This window comes from Drosophila serrata, unplaced genomic scaffold, assembly GCF_035046125.1.
Source record: "Drosophila serrata isolate PLE 108 unplaced genomic scaffold, ASM3504612v1 contig_240, whole genome shotgun sequence".
In the NCBI taxonomy this organism is placed as follows: domain Eukaryota; kingdom Metazoa; phylum Arthropoda; class Insecta; order Diptera; family Drosophilidae; genus Drosophila; species Drosophila serrata.
In genome coordinates, this window is record NW_028257138.1 from 8730841 (window position 1) to 8742304 (window position 11464).

At 48.3% G+C, this 11464-nt stretch overlaps 1 protein-coding gene across 3 annotated transcripts in view; it reads left to right on the forward strand.

The window, feature by feature from the left end:
- salr (spalt-related) overlaps positions 1-8000 on the forward strand; it is a 17573-nt gene extending 9573 nt beyond the window's left edge. For all 3 annotated transcript variants that reach the window (XM_086831117.1, XM_086831118.1, XM_020952383.2), the window contains exons 2-7: positions 17-2819; positions 3398-3558; positions 5681-5960; positions 6017-6249; positions 6337-6534; positions 7115-8000. In XM_086831117.1, the coding sequence (XP_086687243.1) occupies positions 86-2819; positions 3398-3558; positions 5681-5960; positions 6017-6249; positions 6337-6534; positions 7115-7474 (3966 nt within the window). In that variant the 5' untranslated portion in view covers positions 17-85 and the 3' untranslated portion in view covers positions 7475-8000. The remainder of the gene's footprint in view (positions 1-16; positions 2820-3397; positions 3559-5680; positions 5961-6016; positions 6250-6336; positions 6535-7114) is intronic.
- The last annotated feature ends 3464 nt before the right edge of the window (positions 8001-11464 follow it).

Sequence of the window (11464 nt, forward strand, 5' to 3'; positions counted from 1 at the left end):
CTTTTCGTTTTGCCAGGGTGCAGTCCATGAGCAGACTTCAGAGGCAATCGGGATCAGGAGGTGAGCGCTTCCGATCGAGGGGATAATGTGTTCAATATTTCGCAACCGCATCAATTACCGTGGGACTGGCGGCACCAGGAGCGGCAGCGGTGAGCGGGACAGGGATCGAGAGCGGGATCGGGATCGAGATCGGGACAGAGACCGAGACCGGGACAGGGATACCCTGTTGGCCAAGGAGCTGGATGCGGATAGCAATAATAATGGCACCGAGCCGCAGGTGGAACCGGAAATGGAAGCAGCTCCCGACTGCTCCGACACGGAACGGGAGGCGGAGCAGGAGCAGGAACAGGAGCTGGACAACAGCAATGAGGCGCTCGATCTCTCGGTGATCTCGGCCAGCGGCCGGGGATCACTGCCGGGCAGTGGTCACGTCTCGCTGGAGGCTTTACAACATACCAAAGTGGCGGTGGCCCAGTTTGCGGCCTCAGCGCTGTCCGGTGGAGGAGGCGGAGGCGTCGGTGGTGGCCACCAGTCCGCCGACCTGGCCATGGTGCAGTCCACCATCTTCAATGTGCAGCGACAGCATCTGATGCAGCTGCAGCTCATCCAGCACCTGCAGAGTCAATTGAAAAGGGCCGAGGCTGTGGCCTTGGGCAGGCAAACCCAGAGTGATGAGGAGGAGGATGAAGCGGAGCCGGAACCAGAACGGGAACTAAAGCAGGAATCAGCCAATGGTCTGAAAGAGGAGATCCAAGAGCAGGAGCAGGAGGAGGAACAGGAACAGGAACTGGAACGGGAACGGGAGCGTGAACGGGAGCTGGAGGAGAGTTCAAAGACTGACAAGGCGACGACTGAGGAGAGAAGAGTGCAGGCGGAGATTGAGGGCTCGGACTACCAGCCACTGATGTGCGACATCAGCTCGAGCCTGGCCTCGAGCATCATCACCAACCATGATCCCCCGCCGGCTCCCAATGAGCCCAACTGCCTGGAGATGCTGCAGCGCCGCACGGAGGAGGTCCTGGACTCCGCCTCCCAGAGCCTGCATGCCGCCCAGCTGCAGGAGGAGTACTCGGAGTATGCCTCCAAGGAGGCCCAGAGCCGGGGCGAGATATTCAAGCATCGGTGCAAGTACTGTGGCAAGATCTTTGGCAGCTACTCCGCCCTCCAGATTCACCTGCGTTCGCACACCGGGGAGCGACCTTTCCACTGCAACGTCTGCGGCAGCAAGTTCACCACCAAGGGCAACCTGAAGGTCCACTATCAGCGGCACACCCAGATCTTTCCGCCCATGCTGCTGCCTCCGGGTGTGGCACCCAATGTGGGGCACACATCTGGTCAGGCCCAGGCACCGGGACAGGGTCAAATCCCAGCTGAACAGTTCCCCATGCGACTGCCCTTTGTGCCGCCAGCGATTCCTTGTAGCCAGGAGCAGGTGCAGCATCAGGCGGAAGAGCAGGAGGAGATCAAGACGGAAATTCCAACTCAGCAGGCGGAAGATCTCAGCAAGCCGGCGGTAAAGGAAAAGGAGAAGGGTCAGGAGAAGGCACACTCGCCCGTGGAGCGTGTCAAGACCCCCAAGGCAGTGTCACCAGAGGTCAAGCCCAGACCGCCACCCATTCCGGCTGAACCCTTACCCGAGAAACCCGAAAAGGAAACTCCTCCCAAACCCGCAATGACTCCATCTCGGAGGAATGGTTCTGTACGCAAGAGACAAACAAGCAGCGCTGGAAGTCCACCGCAGGAGGACAGGGAACGGGATCTCGCCGAGCACCTGCACATAGCCAAGTTGGTGAGGCGCTCCTCCTCTAGCCGAGAGTCCCAGCAGCCGGCCGAGTATTCCCTCGCCCAGATGGAGCGCATTATTGACAAGTCCTGGGAGGATCTCATCGAGATCGACAAGACCTCGGAGACATCGAAGCTGCAGCAGCTGGTGGATAACATTGAGAATAAGCTGACCGATCCCAATCAGTGCATCTTCTGCCAGAAGGTCATGTCCTGCCGCAGCTCCTTGCAGATGCACATCCGCACCCACACCGGCGAGCGACCTTTCCGCTGCAAGATCTGCGGGAGGGCCTTTGCCACCAAGGGTAATCTCAAGGCACACATGAGTATACACAAGATCAAGCCACCGATGAGGAGCCAGTTCAAGTGTCCAGTGTGCCACCAGAAGTTCTCCAATGGGATCATCCTGCAGCAGCACATTCGCATCCACACCATGGACGATGGCAGCGGTGGTCAGGGAGGTGCTCCACCAAATCCCGGCGAGGTTGAGCGGTTGGGTATTGAAGATCAAAACTCGAACAAGTCCATGGGCACTTCTGATACCCTGGATTTCTCTACAACCATTTCGGATCATTCGGGCCAGAGGTCTGAGTCCTCGCAAGGCGGCGATTTCGATGAGTTCATGACCATGGACAGTACCGATGACTCCAGGGATAATTCGAGTGCGGCCACAGCCACGCCCCATCCTCTGGAGAGGGAGAGGGATAGGGAGAGAGATCGGGAGAGGGAACGAAGGCCACAAAATGATGGATCCGATGAGAGATCTCACTCCAATCCCGATCTCGCTGGAGGTCGCTCTGAGAGCGGAGAGATGCCCGCCATGGATCTATCTTCGCCATCATCAGCCTCTGGTCGCATTTTCGGTGCTGGAATGGTCAATGGAGCGGCAGGTGGAGGAGGATCAGGAATGCCCATGCTGGGAATGCCCATGCCCCCAAACCTACTCCTCATGGCGGCTGCCCGAGAGGAAATGCATGCCTTGGGTCATGCCCATGCCAAGTTCCCGCTGCTGCCCTTTGGTCCACTTGGATTTATGGGTGAGTTATTCTAAATAATACTAATATTTTTAAAAGATATATGAAAAGTAGATAATCTTTCCTCAAGAGAGATTTAATTGGTACCAGAACTGCTTTATTTATTTATACAAGTCAAGAGATTTATATAAATAAACAGCGTGACATTAACTTTTGCTGTGCGTCTGTGTCTCTGTGCAAGATGACAAAGTCCCTTTGTCTGCCACCTTTGACCCCGTCAGCGTTTGCCACTCCGCCGGCAGAATGGCACCGCGATAAATCTGCGATCTGGCCGCGACATAACTCAATTGGACCGGGACAAAGCAAGCACTTCTCTTTCGGCACACTACGCCCAGCTCCATTCCCCCCAGGCCTATGCCAAATTCCGCAATTTATTTATAAACATTTGGCGCATTCCCGAGTGTAGTCGCGATCGAGCAGCGATCTGTCGCCTCATTATGTCACAACCTCTTCAGTGGATGGATATTTATTATATCTCCGATTTGCTGCCAGCACGTGTCGGAAATTATGTGTGCCCCAAGATGACCTACCCTTGAGTAACTCTTTGTCTGTGCACCACCTTCTTTTCATTGCATCCGCAGGCCTGCACCCGCCCCCCAATGTGTGCAATCTGTGCTTCAAGATGCTGCCCAGCCTGGCTGCCTTGGAGAGTCATCTGCAGAGCGAACATGCCAAAGAACCAACAGCGGGACATGCCCATCGCACCCACTGCAATGATGCTGGAGCACCATACGGTGCCAAGGTGAGTCTTAATAGTTAATAGTTATATATTCCCAACTTTAAGAGCATAAATCTTATCTTGTATAATATTCAAGTCACTCCTTTCCATAGCTCATCTCCATTGCACCCCGAACCAAGAGCATTTCCCTTTCTGGTGCAACCACTAATCACCTCCATATAGTTCCCTCTTGCCACACATTCCCTGCCTCCCAAATATGGTGGCACTTACATCACACATCTATCCACGTAGCCTAATCCCAGCTCAACTCTCGCTCTGAGAACTAATGCCATCTGGCGAGGAATGAGTCGGAATCAACTGCGTCGACTTCGACATCGGCCCTGCCTTGGTCATGATTAATTAAAATGTTCACGGGTTCAGTCGGGCTTGATTTTGGCCAAATATGGCCTGGAGCTTGGCCCGTTTTGTGGCCGCGACCATACAAATTATGAGCACATTATTAATTGCTCAGTGGGGTTCGCCTTATTATGAAGAAATTGTGGCCAACTTGCATAGTTTGCCTTAATTGTTGGCGTTCCGCTTTGCGGCCTCCCAACTCTCCCAACTTGGCCAAGAGCTGGAAACCCGACCTCCAGCTCCCTCACAGGTTCATCTTGCAGCTAAAGGAGAGAGAGTGAGCTTTAAGTGCCCCGGATTACATTGCCCAACAATGCCAATTATTTATTAAAGTGCGTTTGCCGTTCGTTAGGATGGATAGATGGAGGGAAAAGAAGTGCTGCTGGGGACTGCTATGCCCCATAATTTAAGTACATATGCGAGTATTAATATTTATTTCTAGACGGGGACGGCACTGCGGCATTGTCTCTCTATGACTAATGACATCGTTCATTATGGCTAACATTCTTGGAGAATTTCCAAAATTGAAAGTGAGTGCCTTTAGGAAACAGGGACGGAATTGGAGGAGCTCCCCTAAAGAGGCTAAGAAATAGTAAATTTCTACTTAAGATTAGATCTTTAATAAGTGGAAAATAATGTAGATACTTGTGTGATATATTTTTTATGGAAAAGGTTTAGGTTAGTTCCTAGGGATTTAGGATAGTCTTATCCATTCTTAAAGGTATGTTTTGTGACTTTATAAGCCCAACCATTATCTCTCTCTAGACAATTCAAATTTCCTCTTATTTTAGTTATATTTTCCATTAGGTTTATATACAATCTCATCCCAAAACTCCCCTTTTAAACCGCTCCTGTTCTGGCCTTCTGCATTGTGGTCGAAATGAGAATGCAGTGTAAATGTCATAACATTTTTAGTTGGTAATCAGCAAGTGCCCTCCGGATTCTCTTCACTCCTATCCCTTTGGCAATGCCAGACAGCTCTTGTTCTTTATTCTCCTCACTTTGGGATTCGGGATGATGAGGACCAGCCACGTTCCGATTTGCTCGCTTAGCACATTGTTGATGATCTAGAGCAGACGAACATCGGATCGGGATGGAGAGTTGGGGATAGTGTAGCAGCAGCTAGGACATATAATGGGGATTCAGTTTCGGGTTTCGGGTTGGAGGCTGGGAAATCGGCATCATCTTTTGGGCTTGAAATTTCTAAATGATTCAAAAATCTTAAGTAATTACGAGAATGCATTATGATGATGCGAAATTTACGACTCCGTCTGGTATGCCCTGGTCCCTGGATTGCGGATAGAAGTCTAGGGAGTCTGTCGAGGGGATCGGCAGATCGAGAGGCGAAGAAAGATATAGAAGGCCTGTGTCCCGGATCGGTGGCGGTGTGTGCGATGCATTCAATGCAAATAAATTATGCTACGCTTTATGCAAAATTATTTAATCTTTTGTTCGTCGCGTCTGCTGGGGGACACAGCTAAGAGGGGGGGAAGCTGCGCGGCATGCATGTAAGTCCCCCCCTCCGCCGAGCAATTGTTTTGCCATAAAAATATGAGACCCGGCGGCATCGTCTGCCCGAGATAATTAGTTGCCATTATTACACGCGATGGCATAGAATAATTGTGAATTATGTTTCTCTTTCGCAGTCTCTCGATCTCGGGGAAAATAAGATCGGCGCGAGACTGAGGCAGTGGGATTAACGGCACATTTAACCGAAAATGCACAGAAATTAGCGCCCGTCGTGAATGCATTTCGCCCTATAACTTTGTATCTCATCTCGCAATTGCAGCTCACTCTCAATCCAAATCTGTTTGCAAAGAAGCCGCCTTCGACGGGCGACAAACTGCCGCCGGCATCATCACCTCGTCCTGTGTCCCAGAGCTCTGAAGTTCCTTCGACGGCGACACCAGTCAAGGAAGAGCAACCCGATCAGGATCATCTAACTCTGGAGGAGGGAGCATCATCGGCTGGCGAAGGTTCGACACCAGGTGGTGCTCCTAGTGGTGGTGCCTCTAGCTATCCCCAAGAAGCCGGCGATGCCGAGCAATCGCTGATGAAGATGCAGCTCCGTAAGTGATACATCTCGTTTTCCCCCTCTGGATGTGCCTGACTGTCCTCCCATTAGATGCCCATCGCTTCCCGGCCAGTCCACTTGATTTTCAACAGGCTCTGATGTCCGCCGGTCCTCCGAGCTCCAGTCTGGATCCGCCGGTGAATAATAAGCACTTTTGCCACGTCTGCCGGCGGAACTTTAGTTCCAGTTCTGCCCTCCAAATCCACATGCGAACCCACACGGGTGACAAGCCCTTCCAGTGCAATGTGTGCCAGAAGGCCTTCACCACCAAGGGGAATCTCAAGGTGGGCTTAGGGAGGATCCTTGTTTAGTTTTAACACTTTATTAATCTTATTTCCCCCCGAAATGTGTTCAATATTGCTCCCACTCAGGTACACATGGGTACGCACATGTGGACGAATCCCACTTCGCGGCGAGGACGTCGTATGTCCTTGGAGCTCCCCATGCGTCCTGGTCCCAATCAGGGAACTGGACATCCAGGATCGAGTGCGGAGCAGGAGTTTATGCAGCGAAGACCGGAGCTTTTCTTTCCCTACCTGCCGCCTTTCTTTAATGGATTGCCACCAAAGGTGAGTTAGCACTTAAGAATTCTTGGGATATATAATAAATTCTAAGCTTGTGAAATTTAAAATAAATATGTTTAAGGAGTTATGTTATTATATCCTTTGGGGGTATTATAATTTCAGTCAGAAGTTTGTTAAGCAGTGAAGGAATAATTTCCGACCCTATAAATCATATATATTATTGATCAGAATTAACTGGGAAAACGATGTAGACAAGTCCGGTAGAAAAATAAAGTTTTGAAATTTTTTCGATTTTTGCAAAAAATTATAAGGGGTTACATCATTAAAATGATCAAAAATTGACAAAATGTAGAATTTTTTAAAATCTTAAATTGAGTATGCAGATTTGTTAACCTATAAATAACTAGTATAAAAACGCTTTCCGAATTGAATTTAATGAATTTTTGGCTTGGTTTTCAGAGATTTAGAACCGACCTCCTGATACAATTTCATTCTGTAAGGACATAGAAACTTCGGCTTTCCGAATTTAAAAACCTTTCTTGTCTTTAATTTGGTTTTTCTGTTAAATGGTTAACTCTTTTGACTCTTCATAAGCCCTTGCTTCTTTATTTAAACATTTTTATAGCCTGGTGAACTGAGTCCCGGCGCCTTTCCCAACATCCCTCCGCCGCCTTTTGCCAATGGAGGAAAGTATCCCTATCCACCAGGGCTTCTTGGTTTCCCAGGCTTCCTGGGACAGCATCCATATGGCATGGATCGCAGGAGCAGCAGCAAGTCACCCACACCAGAGCCAGCCCAGAGTCCCTCCCTGAGGGAGGAGGAAATGGGAGCCGGCAGCATTTGGCATCCGCTGAGCAGGATCAAGGTGGAGGGCAACCAGGGCGAGGCTCTGCTCCACGAGCAGGATGACCAGGCGGAGGCTGAGACAGAGGCCACCGGTGGGGGAGACATGGAGCAGTCAGAGTCAAGAGATGCAGAGAAGTAACTGATGGAGAAACAGTCTTAGATCGAGTCTTAGTCTTGGAACACACATGGTTTTTGTGGAGTACATATCTTGAGCATAACCCATACGCTAAGCTTCAACTAGCACTGACACACACACACTCAATGCAAACACGAATCCTTACACACACACATATATACGAATATATCCTTTGTGTCTATATATATATATATATATATAATAGTACGTTAATTGATAGCGATCTTCAAGGCATTTAAATGCATTAAGTCTAGCCGGTAAGTTGTAAAAAATAAACGGATCGAGAACCAGGGGAGGAAGGCTCCTCCTCCTCGACCTCGGATCAGGCGGGCTGCAAAGGTCAGAACTTAACTAATTTTATGGCTATATCTAGATAATATACTAAAATACATATACAGATAAACATACACGTAATGTAAACTGTGGTAGTTGCATATAAAAAAAAGAAAATTGAAACTAAAAACCCGAAAAGAAACCCGCGACAAAAATGATCAAAAATAAAGCCGGCGTGCGAAATTGCAAAGAACAAGTTGTGACTTTTTGACATTGCTCTTCCGGGAAGTGGGCAGCATTCCATTCCGTTCGAATTCGGGGGGATCCCCTACACCACAATGGATTCAATAAATTCATGCAAATTGGCAGCTTCGGTAAGTGCGTCGTCGTCTCCTCTCGATCGGGCCACATGCCACGCGTAGGCCATTCATCATCCCATTCCCTCTGGGCGGAGGACGCCCTCGTCTTGCCCCCAGAAGAGTACCCCATACCCATCCCCATCCCCATCCTCATCTCAGCAGATGTTCGCCTTTTAATTCATTTACCCAGACGAATTTTTTTTTGGGCGAAGAAGTGTCGCTTTTGCCTCACATCCCTCGTGGTCGCCGAACTTTTAATTATTCCCTTGTCATTTTTTGCTTTGGCGCTGCCTCTAGCCACAGCGAAGACAATGCAACAAATAATAATTTCTAGACCGCAAACAACTTGATGTCGCCGCAAATTATAAATGTTGGCCGAATATGACAGGCGTTGTCTGGCAGCGAAACAAAAGACTGTCCACTCGGACACGGATATCTTATTTGAGATAGTAAAACCACAAAGAAATTATTTCTATCTAAGTAGGAATATACATAAGTTTTAAAAAGATTAATATATATAGGAGATTATAGTGACAAATTTTGCAATATAGTATGTCCTATTGCTAGGAATTTATTTTGTCTTGCAGAGAATCTTTTCTTATTTATTTATTAAGACAGAAAACCACCTTTGTTATTAGTAGTTTGTATTGGAAAGAAAGCACCTAACATTAAGACTTTTAATTTTCTTTAATTAATAACATTACCCCCAAGTTCCTCCTTTTCAAGGATCTTATAAGGCCAAGATCCTCAGGTTTCATTCCCCTTCAACTGCCACAAATGCAAATGTTGGCCATCAACTTGCACATAAACACCTCTAAAATATTGCAACCCTTTCTCTCTCTCTCTCTGTGCTTGTGGCATGTGGCATTTGCTGGAAATTCCATTTCACATTTTCCATTTTCCACAATGTTGCGCTTTTCCCGAGAAATTTAGCTCATTTCATGGACGCACATATTTCATATGCGGCCGTAAAGTGTCTTGTGTCTTGCAAAAGGGGTGAAAAAAAGTCCGAGACTATTAACACAACTCCGGAGGCTGGAGCCATTAACTCTGCGGTGTAATCTTCATCGGCCTCCTGCATCGAAATGAGCGATGAGAAATTGTGCCATGTCTGTGTGTCGCGATTTCAAGATCAACAGACATCATTTTCACGATCATAATTCCGCCAGTTGGCAGCCGTCCGTCGGGCAACTTAATAACCTCATTTCATAGAGTCTCCTGTCCTACCTCCCGACTTGTATTTTATATTTATTTTGCGTGCAATTTGTTTGATCTGTGCGCGTAATTAACTCTGTCTGCAGGCAACGCGTCGTCCAAAAATGGTCTATGAATAATAACCCAGCCTCAGCCGGGGCAGGAATTATGATTTTTGTTTGATGGCCACCGAGGTAGGAGATACAGAGACACACTGGCATACCGTGGCGAACTTTGAAGTGTGTCTAATTGGGCGCCGCTTTTAAAGAGTGAAAATTTTGGGGGAAGTGAAAGTACCTCATCAATATATCTACATTAAACTTCATAAGGGGGATAAGTGACACACTCTAAAGAGTGCCTTTAATTGGACTAAAAGGTGGAGATAGTTGGAATGGTGTGTGTAACCCACCGTTAGTCTTTGGAAAAACCACCATGGCCATCGACAATGCAGTTTTATTGATATGAAAATGGAAATGGCAATGGTTCGTCGTAGTCGTCGTCTCTAGAGAACAAGCGGCCATCGTGTAGCGCGTTTTATGGCACCCACAAATTCCGTGCTAATTGTTGCACCGCGAACCCGAACTGGTTTTTTTTTGTGGAGGTGCCTCCACATCCACATGCACATCCACATCCACATCCTCCTCCACTCACCATCGAGATGCTGCTGCCATTGCAGCAGTCTCCTCCTGCTCAGGGAGTAGTTTGCTTCAATTTTGCCTCAATTATTTCGCTTGTTTGTTTATGGAGGAATCTTTAATCTCGGCGCTGCAGCACTGGTGTCGCCGCAGCCTTGACTCCTGCGGCTCCTGGAGCTTGCTCCCCATGCGTGGCAAAAGATCTAGACAACACCTTCGAGCTGAGCTCTTTCCCGATCCCTGTCCTCTGTCCCCTGTCCCTATATCTATGATCGTTGGCGACGGACGAGGTCGGAGCTGGACAAGTGTTTCGAAAAATGGATTATTCATGTTGTCCTTGCCGGGGCAATCGGCGGCTTTTGGTCTTTCCCTCGTCTCTCTCACTGTTGTCATTGTTATTGAAGTTTCTGGTCTTGTTTTGCGAACTGAAGATGGGTGAGACCGGTGAGGCTCCCTTCAAGATGGAGTCACCGATTGTGGGATGTGACTCTGGCTGGGATTTAAAGCTAAAGAAATTGATATCTTCTTAAGGAAATTTGTAAATATTATTAAGGAAAATACCCTACACTTTCTTCGATATATTCTTGTTGCTCTTTAAATAATTTTCAGGGAGAGTTACACATGCTATCAGTGCCCTCTTGTGTGTTTATATTTATCTATCTAGCTAAAAATATATCTGTAGCTCCAGCACAGCCTCACACTATACCTGGCTGGCCCTAATAAATTTATAAAGCTTGATATTATCGCGGCATCGTAATCGTAACTCACATCCCCCCGTCCCACCTGATCGGGTTTGGGTTCCTCCGATAAAGCGGATGAGAGGCCATGGCCATGGCATCATTTGCATTTGAAGGAAGCAATGCCACACGCACAGCATCCACATCTCAGAGGAGGTGGAGTAGGAGCCATGGCCTGGGGCCTTCATAATGATGATGTTCAATTGCAGCTCACGCCGAAAAGCATTCCCAGATCGATTCTAATTTCGAGGCGTTAAGGTGTGAAAATACCTACAAGGCAGGGAAAGTAATGGAAATGGAAATGGAAATGGAAATGGAAATGGGACTACGACTGGGCATCCCTTCTCCTTCATCTGTCTGCTTGTCTGAGAGACGCTGCCGAGTCTGGCTGTCATTAGCGGTATTCAAATCATAACATAAATACACTTGTCGTCTGTCGGGGGCTCTGTGGTCCCCCCATCCCTCTGCCTCCGGAGGATTATGACAGGGCCAAAAGGGGAAATCCGTCTGTCTGTGGCTGCGCCGACTGCGCCTTCATCTTCAGCAACTTGTTGGCTGCTTTTCATTTTGATAACTTGTCAAAATAGTCTGGAGCCCGCGGCGAGTGGCATGATAAATGCCGCCAGACAGCGCGGAAGCCCCTGACAAAGTGTTGAATGCCAGGGCCACTTTATTATTGCCATTAAGAGGCAGTGTGTGCCGCCTTTGCCAGTTGGCTTTACGACCCGACTCTGGGGGGTGGCACATGCAACTTTGGTGGCATAAACTTGTCAGGCAACGTCATAAAACCGACCC